The 26119-nt window shown below is 39.6% G+C and overlaps 1 protein-coding gene across 2 annotated transcripts; it reads left to right on the top strand.

The window, feature by feature from the left end:
- The first annotated feature begins 13 nt into the window (after positions 1-13).
- On the top strand, positions 14-22683 carry ADAL (adenosine deaminase like). 2 transcript variants are annotated; one of them, XM_044230335.1, is made up of 11 exons: positions 14-273; positions 5259-5474; positions 5936-6066; positions 6582-6642; positions 10470-10557; positions 12443-12524; positions 15442-15568; positions 17051-17131; positions 19769-19907; positions 21484-21584; positions 22174-22683. In XM_044230335.1, exons 2-11 carry the CDS (start codon positions 5412-5414, stop codon positions 22366-22368), a joined length of 1068 nt encoding a protein of 355 aa, XP_044086270.1. In that variant the 5' UTR covers positions 14-273; positions 5259-5411; the 3' UTR covers positions 22369-22683. The 2 variants fall into 2 exon arrangements, with proteins under 2 accessions (XP_044086270.1, XP_044086269.1); XM_044230334.1 differs by lacking the exon at positions 14-273 and adding an exon at positions 3765-3805.
- The last annotated feature ends 3436 nt before the right edge of the window (positions 22684-26119 follow it).

Below are 26119 nucleotides of genomic sequence, written 5' to 3'. Positions count from 1 at the left end.
TGTGTGTGCGTCACTTCCGCAAAGAGGGCACCTCACCAATCAGAATTGAGGAGGGTGTAGCTTGTGCTGAAGTTCGACTGTGATTGACCTTTTTTTGGGTTTTTTCTGGGACTGCTTTTTCGCGGAAGGCTGACCCGTACGGCACATATTGTGGGCATATGGACTGTGTCAGGGAAGCTCAGGTTGTCGCTTTTCTACAAGCCTTTCCATCTGAAGAGAGAATTTAGCTAAGTCCTCATAGTTGACTCAACTGTTGACAGAAATCTTTAAGGGGTGAGTGTGTGGGGACTGACAACCAGACCTTGGACGACAGGGTCCGCATTGAGTAATCTGGTGGGGCAAAGTAGGATTAGAACTACTGAGGTTGGTTGGTGGGCAGGAAGAAGAAGGAGTCGTCCTCAGATGCTAACTACCAGTACGTATTTAATGCTTTCATAGTTTAAAGAGAGATCTCATTTAAATCTGAAATTTAGTCATTGAGGCCAGGTGCAAAATGAAAAAACTTTTACAGAGGTTCTGATTCACCCCATAAATGTTTCCCCACAGATAAATACTGCTAATTCCCTTGTATTGGGGCTCTGCAAAGCTGACAATAAATAAAACACTCAGCCTCTGTTTCTCGGTTATAAAATGGCATTTCCCTCCACTTCAAAATGTCTGTGATTCTAGGGTAATGTTGAATATATCCACGGAAAAGGGAAATCACAGAAGAGAGACGATTATTCCCTCTGATACTGTGTGAGTCTTGTCAGGGGTTTAAAATAATAATAAAGTTTCTTGAGTTCAGGGTCTGCAAGTCATCACCCCTAGGAAACCGCTTCCAGAGATATTTAGAAAATTTATAATTTATTGATTGGAATCTGGTGACTGACTGCAGGGGCTGAGGTAGAGAAGGGAATCAGGATAACTCTAAGTATGGTTACTTCGAAGCAGTCTAGCAGAAAGTAAGAGCAAGAGTTTAGGAGTCCAGCCAGTTTGGATTTGGATACTGTACTCAGAGGTTTGAGTCAGGATAAACTGAAAAGATTTAGTGTTGAAGAGCTCTTAATGACCAGGGAGAGCAGTTCCTGTGGAGCAATAAGGGCAGAATTCATGTTTCACCTGAATGGGAGATAAGTAAATGGAGGCAGCCAGTCTAAATTACGCTTTCAAGGAGCTTAGCTTAGAATGAAAGGAGAGACAGGGCAGTAAAGAGGAATATGGGATACAAGAAAGGCGCTTGTTTGTTTGCTTTTTAGGTGAAAACAAATAAAGGACATGCATGTTGGTTCCCTGAGAGAAATTAGCCTCTCTCTGAGAGAGAGGTTGAAGGAACATAAAATTGAGAGTAACTGATGGAGTAATGACTTGAAATAGCTAGGAGGGAATGGGATCTAGGGCACAGATCAGTGTTAAGGACAGAAGAATGAATCCTTTTTCTCTGAGTTAAGAGAGAAGAAAGTGTATAGATAAAGGTAAACTAGGGGCGCCTGGATGGCTCAGTGGGTTGAGTCCTCTGCCTTTGGCTCGGGTTGTGATCCCGGGGTCCTGGGATCGAGCCCTGCATCGGGGTCTCTGCTCGGTGGGGAGCCTGCTTCCTCCTCTCTCTCTCTCAGCCTCTCTGCCCACTTGTGATCTCTGCCTCTCAAATGAATAAATTTAAAAAAAAAAAAAAAGGTAAGCTAGGTGTAGGTGAGGGAATTCTTGCCTCACGGCCTCTCTTATCTTTGTAAAGCTGGCAGTTGGGTTGTCAGTTCGGTGTGAGGTGATTGGGTCTAGTGGAGTGCTTGAGGTGTTTGGAATTGCCTCTGATGGAATGGGAGAAGCATAACCCTGAGGTTGTTAGGCCTGGGATATTTGTGTCTAAAATGAGAGGAGTAAGTGCTGCTTTCTGGGGTGTCTCAGAGTTGATTGCAGCCAAAGAAGAAGAAAAGCAAATTGTAGGACTTTAAAAAATATATACAGTGCTGTAAAAGTGAATTTTTAAAAATTTAGGTGGTATTGGGGCATCTGGGTGGCTCAGTCATGAAGCATCTGCCTTCGGCTCAGGTCATGATCCCAGGGTCCTGCTATCGAACTCCCACATCACAGAGTCCGCTTTGCAACGGGCTCCCTGCTTGGCGAGGAGCCACCTTCTTCCTCTCCCACTCCCCCTGGTTGTGCCCCCTTTCGCCGTGTCTCTCTCTGTCAAACAAATAAATAAAATCTTTAAAAAATAAAATAAAATAAAATTTAGGTGATATGTTAGAAATGTTACTTTTTTGATAAAGAACAGATCAAGAAAACTGATTCAGGAAGAAAGAGAATGGAGCAAAATTTGTGATATGGGTAACAAAGAATTGTTTTCTGATTATTATTTTTTAACCTGTTCATTCTTACGTAAAATGAGGATAATAATATCATGGGTTGTGAGGATTAAGTAAAACAACCATTTAAGAAACTTAGCGTGCCTGGATCATGATAAGTGCTTAATAAAAAGTAACACGTGTCTTTATTATTCTGCGCTCCCTTTTCTTACTCGGGCATGAAAAAAGTTCTCTGGGAGGGGCGCCTGGGTGGCTCAGTGGGTTAAAGCCTCTGCCTTCCGCTTGGGTATGATCCCAGGGTCCTGGGATTGAGCCCTGCATCGGGCTCTCTGCTCGGTGGGGAGCCTGCTTCCTCCTCTCTCTGTCTGCTTGTGATCTCTGTCTGTCAAATAAATAAATAAAATCTTTTTTAAAAATTATTAAAAAAAAAGTTCTCTGGGAGACAGGAGACTTGGTCCTGCTTTAACTTGATGAAGTATAGTACAAATGTAGAAAGATCTTATCTCAATGTGTTGCCTTTCCACTCCTCACTCCCATCCTAGCTTCTTCCCACCCACACCCAATGTTGCCCAGGAAGATAGAATGCAGGGCATGGTATTGTTGATGGCAGTATCTTTGGCATGGATCAGTGAAACAACAGTTTTTTAAATGTGTAAAGATTGTGCTTTTGGGTGGATCTCAAATTTACAGAGGTTAACATTGTAGCCAGTGGGCCAGTAAATTTACTTAAAGACCAGTCTTAAGGTTGGTTTGAATGTAGCACAAAATAAGATCAGGATCCTAGAGTGGGATTGGAAATATATATATATTTTTTAAAGGTTTTATTTATTTATCAGAGAGCAAGAGCCCACACTGAAAGGGGGAGCAGCAGGCTGAGGGAGAAGCAGGCTCCCCACTGAGCAGGAAGCCCACTGTGGGACTCAATTCTAGGACCCTGGGATCATGACCTGAGCTGAAGGCAGACGATTAACTGACTGAGCCACCCAGGCATCCCTGAAAATATATTTAAAAAGCTAGCCATTTGTCAGATTTATTATCAGCCTGCTATGAAAAATGTCCCAAGTACTTTTTTAGGCTGTCATTCCATTGTCTAAACATAGAAGTTCTTCCTTCTCACAATACATAATAATAAAATTGTTTTGCAAGGTTTTTTTTAAAGATTTCATTTAATTATTTGACAGAGAGAGAGCACAAGCAGGGGTGGCAGGGAGAAGGAGAAGCAGACTCCCCACTGAGCAGGGAGCCAGGCACAGGGCTCTATCCCAGGACGCTGGGATCATGACCTGAGCCAAGGGCAGATGCTTAACTGACTGAGCCACTCAGGCACCACTGTTCTGCAAGTTTTAAAAATTATTTAATTTTATAAATAATTACTTTAAACCATGTTTTTATTTTTATTAAAATTATTAAGTAAGTTATATAAATTTATTGATTAACATTTTAATTTATTAAATTTATTTCAGAAAGCGGTCAAGTATTACATGCTTGTAAAACCTTTAAGTTGCAGAACACTGTGTAAGGTAAATTAAAGCAAAATTCTCTCCCCTGACCTTTGCTACTTCCAACCCATAATTATGAATAAATAAAACATGCTTTGTTCATAAATGCCATCTTTCTAAGCAATATATTTTGCTACTTTTTGAAAGTAACATATCATAGAAGTCTTTCCCTATAGTCATAGATACTCTGTTGGACTGAGATAAAATTAATTTAGCCTACTGATAGACATTCAGGTTGTTTCCAGTTTTTGCTGTTATATAAGAAATGTATTTTGGGGGGCGCCTGGGTGGCTCAGTGGGTTAAAGCCTCTGTCTTTGGCTCAGGTCATGATCCCAGAGTCCTGGGATTGAGCCCCGCATCAGGCTCTCTGCTCAGCGGGGAGCCTGCTTCCTCCTCTCTCTCTGCCTGCCTCTCTGCCTGCTTGTGATCTCTGTCTGTCAAATAAATAAAAAAAATCTTAAAAAAAAAAAAGAAAAGTATTTGTGAATATCCTATAAGATATAGGATAATTTTTTTTTCAGATTTTGTTTATTGGATGGAGAGAAAGAGTGTGCACACAAGCAGGGGGAGTGGCAGACAAAGGGAGAGGGAGAAGCAGGCTTCCCTGCTGAGCAGGGAGCCCAATGCGGGGTTGATCCCAGGACCCTGGGATCATGATCTGAGCTGAAAGCAGACATCTAACCAAATAAGCGACCCAGATGCCCCAGGATAAATTCTTAAAAGTAGAATTATTGGGTCAGAAAATAAATGGTGTTTTGTGTTTGTGTGTGTTGATAGATAGTGCCAAATTGCTTTCCAAAAAACCGTATCAAGTTTTGCTTCCACCAGAACTTTTACTCATACCTTCACTAATATTGAATATTTTTCTTTTGAGATCCACAATTTTTTCTAGATAATTTTATAAGTTAAGTCTTCCACATGAACTTTAAAAATCAATTTCTAAGAAATAACGTGGAATATTTTGATTAACATTGAGTTTAAAAGTCAATTTATGGTAAATTGATTTCACCTACAGAAGATGTGTTTTTCTATCTTAATGTTCTCTTCTATGTATTTTGGTAGGAGTAGTAAGCATGTTAGTTAAACAGCCTATCATTTTCATGTGTTACTATTTATGAAGCACCTACTATAGCATTTTGTTGAAATGCCACTTTTATTTCATACTGTGTTGGCCTTTCTGTGGATTTCTGTGGCTTTGTGCAGTGTTGCACAGTTTTTTAAAAATATTTTATATATTTATTTATTGAGAGAGAGAAAATGCACATGCATGCATGAGCAGGGGAGAGGGGTAGGGGGAAAGAGATGGAGAGAGAGAATCTTCAGCAGTCTGAGGCCTTTTCTTATTTCTAGGTTAGATTGTTAATTTGCCTAAATAGCGTTGAAGGGGCTTTTGTCTTTTGAGGTATAAAGTGGCAAATTCTGTTTCTTTGTTTTTATGTCAACGTCTGAAAATGTTCACATTTGTTTAAATAGGGGAAGCTGAGCCCAGAGCTACATATACAGGTTATCTTATCAAAACGTGTGGATGTAACGCAATCTGAAGGAAATTCAAGACCACAAAACTTGCTGGCTGAAGCACATTGTACCAGAAGAGTAATTAGAGAAAGACCTTTCTGTGAAATCAGGATGGAAGCAGAAGAACACCAACAGCCACGGAAGACACCCTTTTACTCAGAATTACCTAAAGTGGTAAGAATTCAACCACAGAATTCTGGAGTGGTTGCTAATTATAAAGATGTCTGTGTTTGTTTGTTTGTTTTCCACAAAGAAAAGTAAATTTTACAGGGAGAATTTGTAAGATTTGTAAACCTTAAAAGTTATATATCTACATCTAGTAGGCAGTTTGCCTACTACAGATTACAGACATCGGGTACCTGGTAGGATGCTATTAATCTGGTGGATACTTGGGGTGCCTGGGTGGCTCAGTGGTTTAAGCCTCTGCCTTCAGCTCAGGTCATGATCTCAGGGTCCTGGGATCGAGCCCCACGTCAGGCTCTCTGCTCAGCAGGGAGCCTGCTTCCCCCTTCTCTCTCTCTGCCTGCCTCTCTGCCTACTTGTGATCTCTCTCAAATAAATAAATAAATAATCTATTTTTTAAAAATCTGGTGGATACTTGAGAAATTTTTATTGACTGTATTCTCTTGTTTTAGGAACTTCATGCCCACCTGAATGGATCCATTAGTTCTAATACCATGAAGAAATTGATAGCCAAGAAGCCAGGTCTTAAAATCGACAATCAGATGACTATGATTGACAAGGGAAAGAAAAGAACTTTAAAAGAGTGAGTTTAGGGAAGTTGTGGACATGCTTCTTTTTATCTCTGTTACTGTTTTGAGATTGGAAATAGTCTGTAAGAATCCAGATTTTAGTAGTTAAAGGAATTGGGTAGCCATCTGCTGTGGAGAGTGTAACTTGACATACAGCATTTTTTTTCCCCAGCTGTTAGACAATTGACAGTATTTTTAATGCTTTATGTTGTTTATAAAGTTATACTATATTAGAATATTCTTTAGACCTGAAAATGTGGGCTTATTGAATTTTCTTCCTGTTTGCTGCTATCAGCAGGGGGTAGGGGAGTGGCAAAGGGAAACTGTTTTTTCCCCACTTAAAAGTAACATTTAGTTTTCAGTTATTTGATTATCCTCCCAGGTCAGTGTAATTTTTGAAAAACCTATTCTGTAGTTCCTTACAATATATAATTAGTGTTAGTCTAAAATATATTTATTCAATTTAGTGGGCTTGTGTCAAGTGACAAGTTTTTGATGACTAGAGTATGTTAAAACTTTCCTGTTGCAGATGTTTCCAGATGTTTCAAATTATTCATCAGCTTACTACTAGCCCTGAAGATATTCTAATGGTGAGAAATGAAGAATTATTAGAGTGGTTTAAAATTTATTTGTAATTTATGCCCTTCTGGTATTGCACTTGAATTTTTGCTTTCATCAAGAATCAAATGAAAAATATTTTTTGCTTTTTTATGGCAACTCTTTTCAAAAGCCATGTAAGACATTTGCCAAGAGCTAATTATAAGAGATCTGAGAAGAGAAGCAAGGTCAATGTATTCTGTTACATAGAGGATAAGATCTTGTCCTGTTTTCCATATATAACATGAAATATTTGACCATAGGTGGGCATTCCTTTGATCCGGCTTTATCTGTATTGCTTGAGATACTTTTAAGTACCTGGGTGACAGTATAGAGAATGAAGTTCAGAAGTACTTAGAGATTGAATTCTCTCTGGGAGTGAAGGACTAGAGGACACCACTGTGTTCTCTTACTTGTAGCTCTGTGATACTACTCTCTGATATGGAAGACTGGTTTCTGTATCACTGTCTGACTAGGGTGGTATTTTATTTTAATTTTATTTTTTTAACTGTTCTATTTATTTGTCAGAGAGAGAGAGAGAGCACACACAAGCAGGGGGAACAGCAGGTAAACAAAGAAGCAGGCTCCCTGCAGAACAAGGAGCCTGATGCAGGACTCAATCCCAGGATCCTGGAATCAGGACCCGAGCCGAAGGCAGATGCCCAACTAACTGAGCTACTCAAGCATCCCTACATGGCATTTTAAAATGTACTCTTTTTAAATGGAGAAAAACAGAATCCTTATTAGTGTTCCTAAACATTAGGAAAACAAATGTGGAGTAAGAGGAAAACTTGTGTTTCTGGAAAAATAACTTTTGACTGGTCAAGAAAGAATTTTCCTTCATGGCTGAAACTGATCCTCATGATAAGTATTAAGTAAATTAATTACCTTTTGGTGGAGAATTAGCTCTAAAAGTCTAATTCAACAAAAGTTGCCCAAGTGTCCACAGTGTTCTAGGCACTCTGCTAAAGACTGGGAGGTAAGATAGATGGACATGGTCTCTGGCCCCTGAGGAGGGAGAGAGACAGATCCATAAGCAGATAAATCCGACATAATGAGGTAAGCTATATGTTAGAGATACATATAGGGACTTACAGGAACCTAAAGGAGGATTATCTAATTAGCCACTCAGCAGACACTATTGAATGCTGCTAGGAATGTCTCACTTTCTTTTTTTGATTGTAACAGAGCAAAACTGATGAAATTCTGGATTCTGAGAGCTTATGTAGGGCTACAGTAATGCCAGGCTCATTATTTTATTACTTTCAAAGCTGGTAAACGCTTTATTAAAATGAAAGAAGGGGGCACCTGGGTGGTTCAGTTGGTTGAGCATGTGCCTTTGGCTCAGGTCATGATCCCGGGGTCCTGGGATCGATTTCCACATCAGGCTCCCTGCTTCTCCCTCTCCCTCTGCCCTGTTCCCCTTGCTTGTGCTTTCTTTCTCTCTTGCTCTCTCTCAAATATATAAAATTTTTAGAAATAAAATAAAACAAAATAAAATGAGGTAAGGAGGGATTCCTGCCTGGGTACTTAGCTCAGATCAGGATCTCAGGGTTATAAGATTGAGCCCTCCTTAGGCTCAGTGCAGGAGTCCCCTTGGGGATTTGCTCCGTCTGCCCCTCCCCCAACCCTTGCTGAATCATGCACTTGCACATGTGCACATATGCTCTCTTTCTCTCATATAAATAAATCTTTAAAAAATATAAAATGAGGTAAGGAATTAAGATTCTGTGATTTGACATAGTGGTACTAGAATGAGCAACTTTAGGTGGTTCAGAAGGATGACACTGAGAGTGAAGTTAATAACATTTACATATAATAAATGAACACTGTAGGAATAAGCCAAGAGATTCTTTGTTGTGTGTGGATCACTTAACAGTCTAGTCAAGATGATCTAGATGTAATCTAAAGAGAAAGGATTGGAATGTGCTTGAAATAATAATATTAACTATTACATGTGCCAGACACTACATTCAAGACTGCTCTCTGAAGTGGGTATTTTTATTGTTCCCGTTTTGCAGAAGAAAAAAAACCCTGAGGCTTAAATTGATTACACGTAACTTACTCAAGGTCACTCACAGAGAAAGCAAGTGGTAGAATTGACTGTCTTTGGTTCCAGAGCTTATGTTCCTTCTCATTCAAGAGATGCAGTCTTACCATCCTTTGTAAGCAGAAACTTAACTAATCGTGATGTACTCTGTCTGAAGAAGGAACTCAAATAAGAGTTGTCCTTAATACCAGTTGCAGTGTGGAGCAGAAAGGGCTGAGTCTGGCAGACACAGATGTGGACATGGGTAGGGATGATTCCACAGGCCTCGCTAGGACCTAGATAAATTGTCTCATTGCTCTCATTCCATACTTGCCAACAGCCTTCTGTTGTTTTATTTGGTTTCACCGGCTGCTCAAGAAACGAAGAGAGGGGGCATTGGATAGTAGCTATGGTCTCACCAGTCACTGAGGACTGCCACTTCATACCCTCACTTCACCCTCCATGTCACGGCATACATAACAGATAGGCTTCTGCATTAGCCACATGTGAGCTGGAGTAGAGGGAGCTGGCTTCTCTGTGTCTGCTCTGGAGCCAGTAACTAGATGCAGTTCCATAGCCTGCATAGATGAGGCCCACACTCTGGTGGTAGCATTGGCAGCAACACGGAGTTTGGGGAGCACCAGTGCCATGGGGTCCAGTGCCTGTGATGATGGTACAGAAGCTGCAGGGTCATGCTCGGTGGTGGAGGAAGCAGGGGTGTCTTGCTTGGTCCAAGAATGTTACATGATTTTGAATGCTTTTGTGTTGTCCTGAGTTGTACAATTGCTGAGGCTGATTCTCTAGACCTCCTAGTGAATTTCAGCTTAGTAATATTTATATTCTAATATTACAATAAACTCCTTTTTGGCTTAGGTAAGCGTATGTGTGTACACACACACATGCACACACACACACACATACACACACAACTGATGAAGCCTAGACCTTGGATTACAATGAATCCACTAAAGTAGTCCCACCTTGTTAGGCACTGTCTACATAATCGGCCAACCCTTGTTCCCTTGCCAGGACGTTGCACTTGCCCACTTATGTGCATGTGGTCAAAACAGGTTAAGATTAGGATACCAACTACAAGCATTAGCTAGAGCTAGTTGTCACAGCGTTTCCAACCTGGTCCTTTTTTCTTCTAGATTTGGTACTTTTTTTGGATTGATTGCAGAGAAGGAAAACATGCCCTTAATCCTTTTGATATCTTTTACCCTGGTAATTTAGTCATTTTTGAGTTGTTTAATTTGTGCTAAATTGGATACCATTTTACTCATATTTATCACCGATTCTCTTTGCCAAAGAGAGTTTTCTTAGTACTCCTAGGGACAATTTCACCCTGCCTGAAGAAACTTTTGAAAAATCCAACTTATTCATAAATAACTTGAATAAGAACCATAAGCCATGACTTTGAGTGGTACATCAGTAATGCCTAATTGTTTCAGCCACTTATTTCCATACATACCTTCCTAGTACTGCACTACACACTCAGTTTTAGTTTTGCCTCATTTCTCTGTCTTATTAGCTACTTTTATGAACACTAGAAAATGGAGAAATGGCTAAAAGGAGAGAAGAGAAAAAGTATGTAAGATGTGCAGACTTGTTTGATGTGAGCAATTTCCAGCAAGGGTTGTGACAAAGCAGGTCATCTTAACCACATGAGAGACTTCCAGCATTTTTTGCAGATCAAATCTAATGCGTGAGATAAAGCTGTAGCATTTGGCATTTTCATTGGGATCCTTTCACTAACCTTATCAATATTATGTCCATTGCCTTAACCATCAGGTCACAAAAGATGTCATTAAAGAATTTGCAGATGATGGTGTGAAGTACCTGGAACTAAGGAGCACACCCAGAGGAGAAAATGCTACAGGTAGAGTTTAATTACGTCTCAGCAAATGTACTTTTTTCCTCTGTGCTTTGATGATTCATGTGTTTGTAAGTTGAGAATATGAAACACTTACTTTTACACTGTAGTAGAGTCAACAGTCCAAATCTTCTGATGCGCATTAGTGATGTACATTATTAATGAGTGAGGTGTTAAATTAAAAAGTCAGGTCAAGAATTATCTGTTTAAGGGAAATTAAAAGGCCTGCAAAAATTTCGCTGGTTCTTGTTTTTTCCTCAGTTTGAGGAAAGAGTACTTGCTCCTTATAGTTACATTGTCTTAAACAGAGGCTACTTCTTGCTCCTTTCATCAAGGGCCCTTGTGAGACAGTGCCACTGAGTAGATGCTGAATCATGTTTTATTATGATCACAGAAATGAAGGTTTTTCAGTCATTGCATGGAGACTGATAGTGTCTTATGCTAGGAGCAAGTGGTGATGTGGTAAAACCTCTCTGGATGGAGATGAGTGCATCTGGATGTGGTTTGGAGAAACTTCCCGAAACCCTCTTTTCATAAGGGCAGATTGGAGAGATAGTATGTGGGGTCATTGGGTCCCTCTTAGTCCCTTGTCTGTGACCTGAAAAGGCTCTGCCAGTTCATCTTGTGACATGTACAACCCAGTCATTTAGGGGATAAGCTTTTTAAAACTCCATAAAGTGTTGAGATGGGACAAGCAGAAGATTCTTATCTCGCATTTTTAAATTGTAGGATCAGTTCCAAGTTACCCTGGTGAGGATAGTGAAAGGGAAGGAGAGAAAAAACCTGCCACTTACTAGAGCTGGTTTGCTCTTTGAATGGAGATTCCAAGAGGGATGTTAACCTGATATGCAATAATAGGGGGATGGTTAGATAAGGGTTAATGGAATATGAGGCAGCCACTAAAAATATTTGCAAAGCTACTATAAAGACTTGGGAATAACACTCAGAATATAGGACTGTATTAAACAACTGAATAGGGTACATATATACCTGGTAGCATCTCATCTATTAAAAAATATGTATACTTAGAAAAACAGAGTGGTTATCTCTGAGTGGTGGAATTACAGGTTACTCATTATTTTTTCTTTATAATTTTCTGTGTTATTGGAGATTTTCTGCCAAAAATAAGTATTCTGTGACTGGGTACAAGAGTATTTTAGAGGAAGTTGTTCTGGAGCGTGCTCTTTCAGAGCCCCCCAAAAGAAGAGGACTTGTACACCCAAAACTGGAAGAACTGCTCTAGTGCCCTGGATAGGAAACACTGAGCCTGACCAGGGTTGAAGAGACAGGAGCCCAAGAGGGGATTTTTTTCTGGACCAGCAGGAGAACATTGTTCTAATAGAGGAAAATCTTTTGTTTTTGTTTCTGTTTTTTTTTTTTGAGGCCAAGCCTTAGCCTGTTCCTCTGTTTTTAGAACAGGCATTTTAGATTTTTACAGCAATTTGTGTGATGGGTTTTTTTGTTTTGTTTCTTTTTGTTAGTTTTTTTGTTTGTTTGTTTGTTTGTTTTTTTAACTAGGCTCCACACTGAACACAGGGCTTGAACTCACGATGCTGAGATCAAGAATTGCCTGCTCTACCAGCTGAGCCAGCCAGGCACCCCATGAGAGTAGTTTAATGTCTGTTGGATCTAAGAATAATTTTTAAATGGGCTTATATTTTGTATGTCTTTCTTTCCATTTCTGCTTTTTAGTACTTCATTTAAAAAAATTTACTAAAGTACAGTTAGCATTTATGAAAATGTACCCATAGGACCATGTTTTAACTCCTCTCTAATTATGCCCTTATCACAGCATAAAGTAAAAATGTAATTGTTCATAGAGGGATGATAATGTTGAAGGATGAAATAGTTGATTATCTCTTTACAAATACTTTCTTTATGTCCTTTCCAGGAATGACTAAAAAGACTTATGTGGAATCTGTACTTGAGGGTATAAAACAGTCCAAACAAGAACACATTGACATTGATGTTAGGTAAGAAGCATTGTACCTTAGTGTTCACCATTTTAAAAAAAACTAGAAGGTGAAAATGTTGTTATTTTGATCATGAGTGTAATAGATTTTTATAAATCAAACAATAACTGACTTTTAGAAAAATGGAGTCAAGAAATCTATTGCTTAAAGTTGAGAATGTAGTGCTGAGTTTATTCATGTGGCAAAACATTTTGAGTACTGTTGCTCTAGACAAATACAGTTTCCCATTGCTCTTCAGCCAAAATCCAGACTTCTTATTGTGGTCTACATGGTCCCATGTGATTTGGTTGCCTCTTTTTTTTTTTTTTAAGATTTTCTTTATTTATTTAACAGACAGAGATCACAAGTAGGCAGAGAGGCAGGCAGAGAGAGAGAGAGACGGGGAAGCAGGCTCCCTGCTGAGCAGAGAACCCAAGTGGGGCTCGATCCCAGGACCCTGAGATCATGACCTGAGCCGAAGGTAGAGGCTTTAACCCACTGAGCCACCCAGGTGCCCCTGGTTGCCTCTCTTACTTCAATAGCCTTATGTGGACCACTTGTCATTATTACACACTGGTTTGTTCTCTGTTCCTCAAATAGGCCAAGAATGTCCCATGTCAGCATCTTTGTACATCCTGTTACTTTTGCCTAGAACACAGTTCCTGCCATATCCTTGCATGGCTGGTTTTTCATTATCAAGTTCTCAATTTGGCTGTCACTTCCTCAGGGGGCCTTCCTTGACCACTTTATCTAAAGATTCCCCCCCACACACAAATCCTCTAGTAATCCTTTCTATTTCCTTATGGCACTCTTCTTGATAAGATCAGAAATTATCTTGTTTTATTTGTGTGTACATACCTACTAGAATATAAGTTCATGAGGCCAGGAACCTTGTCTTTTGTTCACACAGTACTTAGACGAGAGATGACACAAATCAGGGCTCAATAAGTCCTTGAAGGAAGAAAGCTACCTGTGTAATTTCTGCTTATAAAATCTCTCCAAATTAAGCTTAACTAGACTAACACACACACCCTTCCCAAAAAGAAGCAGGCAAAAGAAGAGAATTCAGAAAAGAAGACCTACAAATGACTGATAAGTCTGTAGGGAACTATTTAATCTCACTAATCAGGTAATTTTTTAAAAAGATTTATTTGAGAGAGAGAGAGAAAGTGTACAGGGGCTAGGGGAATGTCAGAGGGAGAGGGAGAGAGAATCTCACCCAGACTCCCTGCTGAGCATGGAGCCGACATGGGGCTAGATCTCACAACTCTGAGATCATGACCTGAGCTGAAATCAAGAGTTGGACACTCAACCAACTGAGCCACCCAGGCATCCTGATCAGATAATTTTAAAGATTTTTATTTGTTTGTTTATTTATTTATTTGACAGAGACAGAGAGGGAGCACAAGTAGGGGGAGTAAGAGAGGGAGAAGCAGGCTCCCCACGGAGCAGAGCCCATTGCGGGGCTCAATCTCAGGACCCTGGGATCATGACCTGAGCTGAAGGCAGAGACTTTAACCCACTGAGCCACCCAGGCACCCCTTAGACAATTCTAAAAAGAAATGTTACAATGCCATTTCTGTAGCCCCCCCTGCCAGAAAACAGGGTAATGACCACTGTTTGTGAACTTATGCACTGCTAGTAAGCGTATATAATAAATAAAACCTCTTTAAAAAGTAGTATGTATTAAGATGTATAAAAATGTTTCCTTCTGACCCAGTACTCCACTTGTAGAAATGTATCCAAAGAAATAAATTGATTTTTGTGTAAGAATCTTTATTGCAATGTTATTTATTTATTTTAAATATTTATTTATTTTAGAGAGAGTAAGAATGTGAGAGAGCATGAGCAAAGGGGAAGGACAGAGGGAGAAGAAGCAGACTTCCTGTTGAGCGGGGAGCCCAACACTGGGCCAATCCTAGGACCCCAGGATCATGACCCAAGCCCAAGGCAGATGTTTAACCAACTGAGCCACCCAGGCACCCCTATAGGGTTATTTATAAAAAAGTGGAAAATATCCTAAAACATTTAGCAGAAGACAGTAATATCATGTTATGGTCATATGATTTATATTGTTTTCTAATATTTAATGTTAGGATAAACTGTGAATTTAAAAAAAAAGACTGCATTTATATATCATTGATCCAAATTTTATAAATAAATAAATGCTGGAGGAATTTCATGTGTGTAAAAAAATATATAAATTAATAAATGTGGGAGGAAAATTATGCAATATTAGCAGAGATTCTCTGGGTATTAGATGGCTTGTAGAATTTCAGCTAACATGAAGAATGAACTTGTATCAGCTACTGGATATGTGTTAGAATATTACCAATTTTTTAACACTTACTGAAATAATGAGTCTAAGCCCCCTAATGAAATAACACACCACCACTTATGAAATAATCTTGCTAAGAAATTGAATCTGATCAAGCCTCTATACTAGATCCAGTTTTCAATTTGTAGGAGATACAAGAGACAGAAGAAACAGGTTAACAACACAGGAATTCACTCAGCAAAATGACTATTGTAGGAGACTTTATAGAAAAAGGATATGGTTTCTTTAAATTCAAGAAATAAATTCAAGAAAAACAGTGGGGATTTGCGGAGAAGGGAAGGTAGGGTGTGGAGGGAGTGCCTTCAGAATAAATATGAAGTCCACTGTGGACTTAAGTTGAATTCTGAATCAAACTAAAAAACAAATGCAAGAATAAAAAAAAAATGAAACATTTAAGAATTTGAACACTACCTAGATGTTTGGTACTATTTAGGAATTTATGGTCTCAAGCCATCTGGCAAAGTAAGCTGTCCTGTCAGTCAGGCTATACTTCTACTAAGTGACTTACATGTAGCCTGCCATACCTCTCTGGCCATACTCAGAGTTGTTTTTTTCATCCTCACTATATTTGTTTTCAACTGTGTTTTTCTTATATTAAAGGTATTTGATAGCAATTGACAGAAGAGGCGGCCCTTCAGTAGCCAAGGAGACCGTTAAACTTGCGGAAGAGTTCTTCCTCTCTGCTGACAATACAGTTCTTGGCCTTGACCTCAGTGGAGACCCTACTGTAAGCTGTTTTTCTTAAATACATTTTATTTCTGAAAAGTAGAATCAGTTTGTGGGTAAGTATTAGGTTGGGGCATCCTGCATTCTCCAGAGGTCTAGCAGGCTCCTAGTGGATGAAGACCTATTCTTAAATAAAATCTTAAAAAAAAAAAAAAAAAGGTGGATCGGGGGCAGCACTTGGGTGTCTCAGTCAGTTAAGCATCTGCCTTCAGGTCAGGTCATGATCCTAGGGTCCTGGGATTGAGCCCCACACTGGGGCTCCCTGCTCAGCAGAAAGTCTGCGTCTCCCTCTCCCCCCTACTCATTCTCTCTCTTTCTCTCAAATAAATAAAACCTTAAAAAAAAAAAAAGACCTATTCTGCCCTGGATGACCAGAATGTCTATAGCAGCTGTTCTCAACCAGGGTTCCTTGGAAGAATCAAGCTCTCTAAAAAAAGAAAAAAGATCTGAATGAGAAGAGAGAAATTAAGTCATTACATACAGTGTTTATCTAATAATTAGTATTTAATTATGGCTATGCCTTACTTATCTCACAGAACCCCCCAGTTGAGAAAGGCTGGCCTACAGCTTCTTGAATGTCAGATTCAAACACAGTGTCTCACTTATGTCACTATTGATATTTTGGGCCAGATAATTCTTTATCCTGGGAGAATGTCTGGTGTATTGCAGCATGTTTTGTAGCATTCCTTTCTTCTCTATCCACTGGATACCAGTAGCATTTTTGGTTGTGACAGCCAAAAATGTTTCCAGATACTACCAAGTTCCGGGGTGGTGGGGGCATGGCGGGGGCAGAATTGTCCCTCATTGAAAACCACAGGATTTAGATTGTCCCATGAAACTGGTTCTTTTTTTTTTTTTTAAGATTTTATTTATTTATTTGACAGAGAGAAATCACAAGTAGATGGAGAGGCAGGCAGAGAGAGAGAGAGAGGGAAGCAGACTCCCTGCTGAGCAGAGAGCCCGACGCAGGACTCGATCCCAGGACCCTGAGATCATGACCTGAGCCGAATGCAGCGGCTTAACCCACTGAGCCACCCAGGCGCCCCCATGAAACTGGTTCTTAAGGCTTTGTCTAAACCTGGACCATTGTGCTCTCATTTCATTCATCCATTTGGTAGAAGCTTTCTTTGCTGTAATCATACAGGTTCCTAAATCAGGTGGGTTCTCCTCCTTAGCACCAGATATCTAGATTTCCTTACAGAAATAAAACTTGGTGACCTCTATATCTAGTGTGGCTGATTGATTTCAGGTTCGCTGATATGTGACTCGATATTTTTGACAGCAGGGATTGTTTTTGTGAGCTTTATGTTCCCTAAAGTGTCTGGCACACTGTAGGTGCTTTATAATTGAAATTTTCAAATGAGCCAATCTGACATTTTTTCCCTTGCCATTATTTTATTCCTTTGTTTATTGACACACAGTAGCTAATTCTTCAGTCTGCCTAGAATTTTCATGCATCTTCATTTTAACTTTTATCTTCAAGGTAGGACAGGCAAAAGACTTCTTGGAACCGCTTTTAGAAGCTAAAAAAGCAGGCCTGAAGTTGGCATTGCATCTTTCAGAGGTAAATAATATTGTAAAATTAGGCTGGAGAAGATAGATTACGGTGAAAATAATAATAATTTGTAAATGGCTAAAATTAAACCTGGAGGTTAAAAAAAAAAGACAAGGAGGAAAGTAGAAATTTTTTTATTGTAAATTATGATAAAGGTATGACTTGCTTTAGTCCCTTGTTACTGTTTTTATGTTTTTGTCATTCATGAGGGTGGCTGTTGATTCACAGTATCACTATGTCATTAAAAAAGTTATTGACTTCTTACTAGAGAAAATGTGTTAAGTTTTCATCATCAGTCTTGTCATTGGCAAGCTGTCACTGAGAAAAACACCAGTTCATCTCACCTGTCCTCGTAGGTAGGGTAAGGGACCTCAATGTATCACATGCACTGGCAAGAAAAGAAGTAGCTCATTATTATGTTATAAGGCTCATCAGAAGATCAGGTGCCCATCATTGGGCCCCAGCTCCTTGGCAACATGAGCACAATGACAGATAATGTAGAGATGATGGCTAGAGAACAGTCACTTACTTAAGCACATCCCTGTGAGGCAAACAAGGGAGTCAACTACACTTTCCCCCATTTTACGGGTGGGTTTACTTTATAACGAAGTACTTCTATTTGTTTTTGTTTTTTTTCTTTCTTTCTTTCTTTTTTTTTTTTTGACATACATTTTCTTTTTTCTTTTTTCTTTTTTTTTTTTGACATACAAAAAGCTGTACATGATTAGTGTATACAGATTGATGAATCTGGAGTTTATTGTCTCAAGTGCAGGAAATAATACTTAGGCTACTTTCCTCACAGAGTTATTTGTATTAGATGCAGTAATATATAAATGTTGAATAGCATCATGACTTAAAAATTAAGGAAAGGATGTGAGGGCGATCTGGCTGCGACATCTGTCACCCCATTGATCGCCAGGGTTGATTCGGCTGATCTGGCTGGCTAGGCGGGTGTCCCCTTCCTCCCTCACCCCTCCATGTGCGTCCCTCCCGAAGCTGCGTGCTCGGTCAAAGAGGACGACCTTCCCCGATAGAGGAGAGGACCGTTCTTCAGTCAAGGGTATACGAGTAGCTGCGCTTCCCTGCTAGAACCTCCAAACAAGCTCTCAAGGTCCATTTGTAGAACATAGGGTAGTCAAGCTTCCAAGACTCAAAAAAAAAAAAAAAATTAAGGAAAAATTGGAGCTTCTTGTCAATACTGATATTTTCATGTCTGTAAGCAAAGAGTAATCTGGTGGCAGAACTTAAAAGGTAGGATCTGTGTTTCCACACTCTGAACAAAAAGATCTATCACTCATAGGACTTCCTCTTGCTAACGTAACTGATGTCTGATTGAAGCTTATGGTCAATAAAATGGAACAACCAACATGTGTTATTGTGACCCGTTATCTGTGGTCTTTGTGCACAGCATCAGAACCTTCCCTTTACCTTAGTCTCTGTTGCTTTTCGTTTTTTTTTCTTTTCTTTTGCCAATTTGTTTCCTTAACAATTCTTTTTAATATTCTTTATTCTGTTGCTTTTCTTGTTTGATTCATTAGATATGAAACACTTTATTTCCTCATGTTATGGTCATTTGTCTTGTAGGCTGTCTAGCAGATAGAGTACATCTAGACCTTTTCATGGTAGCTGTGGTATGTATGTAGCTACCTGTGTCAAAATAAAACATGAATGGGGCACCTAGGTGGCTCAGTCCCTTAAGCATCCGACTCTTGATTTCCACTTAAGTCATGATCTCAGGGTCATGAGATCGAGCCCCACATGGGTTCTGCATGGAGTCTGCTTGAGTTTCTTTCCTTCTCCCTTTGCCCCCTACCCCGCGCTGCTTGAGCTCATTCTGTCTCCGTCCCTCTCAAATAAATGAGGAAAATCCTTAAAAAAGTAAATAAAAAATAAAACATGAGTACACTACACTGAGAATCTGGGCCCTGGAGTCAGACAGAGCTCCATGGCCTTAGATAACTTGAAAAAAAAAAAAAAACACTTTATATTTTAACTACATAAGTTAGGTATATCTGAAGAAATCCCAAGTGTAGAGAAGTGTAATGTAGAAGGAAAAAATTAAAAAATTAAAGGTCCCTTTCTTGCTTCAGTTCTGTTCCCAAGTTGATCCTGTTACTTTTTCTGAACTTTAGTTTTTTTCATCTTAGTACTTTGTAAGAGTCTTGTGAGGTTTAAAGGAGAATTTATGTGAAAAGGCACAAAGCAGGTCTAAAAGTGTTTATTATTATTATGCTTGTTAACCATAATTATTACTACCTTTGAAACAAATCTAGAAGAATATTGGGAAATGAATGGGAAAATAAAGGCAAAGAAGAAAGCTGGGAAGGTATAGATAGTTCAGCTTTCCAGAATGCATTATCTTCTCTGAGAGACAAAGTAGCTGGCTACAGAAAAAAGTACCTTTAAAAATCACTGAAAGTGGTACCTGGGTGGCTCAGTCATTAAGTATCTGCCTTCGGCTCAGTTCGTGATCCCAGGGTCTTGGGATCGAGCCCCACATTGAGCCCTGCATCGGCTCCCTGCTCAGTGGGAAGTCTGCTTCTCCCTCTCCCACTCCCCCTGCTTGTGTTGTCTCTCTCTGTCAAATAAATAAATCTTTTTTAAAAAGTCACTGAAAGAGGTTACTTATGCCCCCCTTTTTTTCAGATTCCAAACCAAAAACAAGAAACACAAGTACTTCTGGATCTGCTTCCTGACAGAATTGGGCATGGGACATTTCTCAACTCTTCTGAGGGAGGATCCCTGGACCTGGTGGACTTCGTGAGGCAATACCAGATACCACTGGGTAAGGCTTAAGGCTTCACGTCCTCCAGACAAGAGTGTACATTTGTCCCCAGCCACCAGGTTGCAACCCCTATGTGGAGAACTCCTATTCTAAATATTTAAGTGTCATTTAGAAATTAAAAGTTGCTTGGACATGTGCCTCCTGAGCCTTAAAGTAATAGAAAGTTTTAGCTTCCATTAGAATATAAGCTCCATGAAAGCAGGGCCTTTGTCTGTCTTGTTCACTGCTACATTCCCCAGTTTTTGGAACTCAATAATTATTTTATTGAAGGAATAAGAGTCATCTAGTATTTTTAAATGACTTTAATGAAATTAATGTTATGAAAATGTATGACATTTATTTAAAAATTAAGAATTATGGAAGATTCCAAGACATAGTTTTATATGTGTGTTGACTATTACGTATTTGTCTACATGTGTATTTAACAACAAATATTTTTGAAGTGCCTGTTCTGTTTCAGTTACTTTCAAATTGTTGGGAATAGAGCAGTAAACAAAACAGGCAAGGTTTCTTTCTCAAGGAACTTATATTTTGGCATTGGTAAAAGAGACAGTAAACAGTTACACAAGAAAATGTCAGTTTGAAGAAAATTAAACAGTGTGAGATAATAGTGATGAGATAACCACTGGTCAGTGTTATGGTTGGGAAAGGCCTTCTCCGGAGGAAAAAAAAGCAGTTGGCTGAAAACCATTTTACTGAATGATCAGTTTGCAGAAACATTTGTGTGTGATGTGTGTTTTTTAATTACGTATGGAGTTTTCAGCAATTCATAATGAGTTTTTTTTTTTCTTTCTACTAAGGATATTTTTAAACATCCACGGAAGTTACGAAGATGGAAACACTTACATAGCGATTAGTGTGGTAGTTCAGCTTTGTGCCCAGCCGTGTGAGGGGGGCAGGCTCCCATCCCTTAGACTGAGTCGGCCTTATGTTGAGGCTGCCTTATCACACTGAGCAGATACCATCAATTAAGTCAGTGAAGTATTTCTGCTGTGGCTGGGGAGCCCAGTGTAGTGTGTCAAGGCAGGAATTTGTTAATAGAAGTCATTCTTAAGATGGACTTAACTTGCAGCAGACAGGGAATAGATGGTTGTCTGAGTAAACGAGTTTAGGGGTTTTCTTTAAGTCCATTTCTGCTCTTGGCTTTTTATATAATACTGTAGCCCTCAAGCAGTGCTACCATTTGTTTTAGCCTCCACTAGAAGACCAGGAAGAAGTGCAGCAACCATTCAAAAATTCCTTCATGACTCTATCCTGCTTTCTCCATGGGGACTGGCTTATAACATTCCCCTTTCCTCTCCATTTTGGATAAAAGAAAGGGGGACGCACATAGCTGTGAAGAAGATATTAATTCCCTGCCTGGCACAGTTGCTGCCAAAACTTGCAGCACATACATCCTGTACCACTACACTAATTGAACTATACATTTTCATACCTAAGGTCAGTTTTGTAAAGTAATGAACTATTGAAAATTAACATACCTCGGAAAAATTTCTCACGTATCTACTTGGTGAACACTGGTGAATGAGTCTACTAATCTGCTTTTAATAAGAGACTTTTTCCTCCTTTCATCTAGAACTCTGTTTGACCTCAAACATCAAAAGTCAGACAGTTCCATCTTATGACCAGCATCATTTTGGATTCTGGTACAGCATCGCCCATCCATCTGTGATCTGTGTAAGGTGTTTTGTATGAAGTATTTTGCTCCTTTTTTGTTTTATTATTGTAGTAGGTCGACAGTCACTACTAGCTGACTGCCTCGTGTGCCTCGTGTGCCTTGGGATGCTGCCAAAGTAAAGGAGTGAGAGAGGATCAGGGCATGTGAGGCTGCAGAGGGCCAGGTGACTCAGGTTTAGCTCTATGGATAAAGGTCCTAGGCAGTGCCCAGAGAAACATAAAAAAATACTGATGCCCAAGTGCCCATCCCTTGAGATTCTGTTTTATCTGATCTGGGGTGAGTCCTGTACACAGATACATTTTAAAAGCTTCCTAGTGGTTTTAATATGCAGCCGTGGTTGAGAGCCCCTGCCTTGGTGTTTTAGGGTTTTGTTTTAAAAAGGATAAACAGGCCTATTTGTTAGAGATATGCATGGATGCATTTATAGACTTGTTTAGACTCTTAAAAGAAGCATGGTAAAGAGGGAAATATAGACTAAACATGAGTTACAGTTTTTAAAAAATCATTTCCTTGTTAATTTTAAAACTTTTGTTTTTTGTTTTATTTTGGTTTTTGGTTTTTTGTTTTATTTTTGTTTTGTTTTGGCAGACCGATGATAAGGGTGTTTTTGCAACACACCTTTCTCAAGAGTACCAACTAGCAGCTGAGACATTTAATTTGACCCAGTCTCAGGTGTGGGATCTGTCTTACAAATCCATCGACTACATCTTTGCTTCTGACAGCACCAGGTCTGAACTGAGGAGGAAGTGGAATCATCTGAAACCCAAAGTGTTACATTTTTAAGCTGCAATGAGGTGAACTACTTTTGAATATGTGTTGCAACCAAGAGCTTCCTGACATCTCCCACGTAGTAAACTGTCCACCACTCCCTCTGAAGCACAGCAGCCAGGTACCACGGGCTCCATCACCAGTAGCTTACTCATGACTGGTCCCATGACTGGCAGGCTCAAAAGTCTTACAGAGCTTTCCTCCATGCTGCTTACTGGAAGGGACCTGAAGGTGGCGGCTATCTAAACTCCCCACACTGCACCTTGGTGGCTCAGTGGGTCAAAGCCTCTACCTTCGGCTCAGGTCATGATCCCAGGGTCCTGGGATCGAGCCCCACATCGGGCTCTCTGCTCCCCAGGGAGCCTGCTTCCTCCTCTCTCTCTGCCTTCCTCTCTGCCTACTTGTGATCTGTCTGTCAAATAAATAAATAAATAATAAACTCCCTACTACACCAGATATTTGACCAAACAAATATCCATTAATGATCATAAACCTTGAGGAAAATAAAGGAGTTTGTCATCAAGAAGAGTTTTAGAATAACTAAAGGTGAGGAGAGGGAAAACAAATTGCCCCCAAAACCGTTAAGCCTTGTAACTTGTGACAACAGTGCTCTGTATTTTGTTTTCCTTGTTTTACTCAAATTCCCTTCACTTAAGTATTCCCCAGAACTACTGACTCCAGGTTATACTGTATACCGTGGATTTTTTTGAATACCCAGTAGTCAGGGTTAGTTTACTTTGGATGACCCTAGTGACAGATAAAGCTAGCTTCTGAGATCTGGCTTTGTCCCTCCCATGATTAATCCTCCTGGAATCAAGGTGGTGGGTTTTTTTAAATGTTCCTAACTTATCCCTCTGTAATTTTGACCATAACGGAGCTATACCAGACGCTTCTTGAGGTCTCCTTAGATTTCTATTTCCTGCTTTTAATCTGACTTCTGATTGTTCCAAAGTTTTGTTCCTGAAAGAGCACCATGGTGGATGTAGGAGTAATTTAAACTCATAACTAAAATATCTCCACATAACATGTTACTTTAAGCTTAATGATATCAGAGAATATATACTATTTTATATGTCTAAACTTTGATATGCATCTCACTGGACAGTTGAGTGTATAGGATTTTGAATTGAATGATGGAAGAATTGATTGCTTCTATCTCAGCTTCCCTTTCCTACCTGGTCACCATAAAAATAGTTCTCTACAGAGTTAATAAGACTCAGCCTCCATATTCCAACTGTAAAATGACAACAACAAGAGAAAACATATAAACGTTATTAAGTTCTATAGAACTGGCCATAGCAAGCAATCAAAAGGAAGAATGTGGGGCACCTGGTCGGCTCATATAGTGGAACATGCAACTCTTGATCTCATGGTCATGAGTTTGAGCCCCAAACCTACCTCGAGGCATCTGGATAGTTTAATTGCTTAAGTGTTTGACTCTTGGTTTTGGCTTAGGTCATGGGATTAAGGTCCTGGGGCCAAGCCCTACCCTGGAGAGCTGTATCTGGCTCCACACTTAGCATGGAGTCTGCTTGAGATTCTGTCTCTCTTTCTCCGTCTGTCTTTCTTCTCCCTCTTTCCTTTCTCCCTCTTCCCCGTTTGCAAGTGCATACTTTCTCTCTAAAATAAATAAATAAATACTTTAAAAAAATTGGTAGTGTGGGGAAAATGAAGAAAAAGAAACAATAGCACTAGAAAACAACTGATGAGGATAGGATTGTTCAGCTCCTGCTAATATATCCTTACTTCCTTTGCTCTACGTGTCGCTCAGTATGTCCCCACAAAGGTCTTATGAATATTAAAAGGGTAGGGTGCACAGATCCTCTTACTCCACCTACATTGGCCTTGGTTTCTCTTTCTTTGAATGTTGGAAGACTATTTCTTGCTTCTTCCATCCTTAGGAATGCAGACTGGGTAGGAGAAAAAGCCTTGTTAAGCTATTTGAGATGAAATGGGCTTTCCCCAGTAAGAGAGTTTGCCTTTGCCCTGTTCCTTAGGTACATTCTCTTCGTCTGGAGGTTGGTGGGGAGAAGGGAGGCTGGTGCTGGGTCTTTTAAAGTAAGACTTACTCTCCATGCCCAGTTATGACAGGTTGTAATAATATGACAGGTCGAATACACTGTTCTAATGGATACAGATATAGACACCACAGAATTTTCATTCTAATTTCTCTTCTACCACATCCTAATTTGTTTCTCAGTCTAGCACATAAAGATTCAAACAGGCATACTTCTGGTAAGCCCACACAGGGAGCCAAAAAAGTGGGTAAAAATTTCTTTTCCTAGCAACAACAACTTAGTAATTTGCACATGTATATTTGGTGGGGTGTGGGACGGGGTGAACCATCTGAAGAAACACTGGGTACTTTATAGACATTAATTTTTATTAACATGGTATCCCTGAGAGGCAGATTAAGGTGTAAACATTATTCTGCTTTACAGAAAGGGAGATGGAAACAGGATGACTTACACACAAGACATCTGGAACCAGAATTCATATCTGCTGATACCCCCAACCAGTACTTTTTATACACAACTATCCATAAATATACTAAAGACAGTAATCTCCCATATTAAAAAAAAAAACACATTTAAAAGACACACTTACTAAACCATCTCAAATCCTGAGACACTGCTTTAGATTGGTGTTTCTTCTCTCTTCCTGTCTCCTTAGGTCACATAATTGAGATACCATCTTGTCCTAATAAACATTAGGAAATTCTTTGTAGTATGATCCCTCAATACCAGAACCCTACTCAACCTCTCATCTAACACTGCAAGCTATGAATGACAGAATATTCTATCTCCCCACTCCTCTTTGATACCTCATTCCAGCCACAGGACTCTGATTATATATGAATATGAAACAGCTACTTATCCTAGACCTTAGCCATCTGTTCACATTTCCTCAGACCTGCCCCCTGTAGTATCTTCTTAAGATACTAGTTTCTGACCTTTGTCTCCCATAGGAGCTAATCCCCTCAAACAGCTCATTCTTCTTCTCCAGTGCAAGCTGGCTCTTTCATCAATAAGTACAGCGCAGTATCTGATTTATTATAGGTGGATGGGACCACATCCTGATCTGCTTCCGGTACTCCATGTCCCAGTTAAGGCAGTTCTCTGCCTCATGCGTAGCCTAGATAATACTATTCCTCAGATTTTGTGCTGCTCCAAGATTTGTTTAACTTTCCTTACAGTCTGTCCTTTGCTCTTGGCTCCATCTGCGTAAAACACCTTGCTATCCAATTTTCCCATTTCTCACCCACTCAGCACTCAGTTTTGTGATTGGTTTGGGGATTTCATCCCACCCTAACTTACCCAGTAACCTTCCTTCCTTGAACACTTGCTGTTTCATGAAGCCTTCCTGAATAAAGAGAAGAAAATCCTCCCAGGTTTTTCTTATAGAAAACTATAATGCATTAGACCTTAACATTTATGCAAAATGTTACTAGATTTATAGATTTCTCTAAAACTATTGCAGCTCTACATGTGCATTTATTATTTGTCCATGTCAGTGTCATCTGTTTTAGGTTGTAAAAATAAGGACAGGGCTTATTTACCTTGTGCTGTACAGGGCTCATCATACTGCTATGAACAGGTGGGCAATTATTCAATACTATTTGATTATACAGATCAGAATTACACTTGCATTTGAAGAGCTTTTAGAACTAAATCTGTACATGAGTCCTGCATCAGCAGGATGCTCCCTCCTTGCTCAGCAGGGAGCCTGCTTCTTTGCCTGCTGCTCCCCCTGCTTGTGCTCTCTC

Source organism: Neovison vison, chromosome 13, assembly GCF_020171115.1.
Source record: "Neovison vison isolate M4711 chromosome 13, ASM_NN_V1, whole genome shotgun sequence".
Taxonomy (NCBI): Eukaryota; Metazoa; Chordata; class Mammalia; order Carnivora; family Mustelidae; genus Neogale; species Neogale vison.
The sequence above is the reverse complement of the archived record's forward strand: the minus strand, read 5'-3'. Positions and strand labels throughout refer to the sequence as shown.

Bases quoted from the DNA above. Each gene is read 5' to 3' on its own strand.
- ADAL (XM_044230334.1), top strand. From the start codon at position 3,767: ATGCTTGTAAAACCTTTAAGTTGCAGAACACTGTGTAAG. The intron at 17,132-19,768 runs GTAAATAATATT...CCTTTTTTTCAG, and splicing joins TGGCATTGCATCTTTCAGAG to ATTCCAAACCAAAAACAAGA. The intron at 21,585-22,173 runs GTAAGGTGTTTT...TTGTTTTGGCAG, and splicing joins CCCATCCATCTGTGATCTGT to ACCGATGATAAGGGTGTTTT.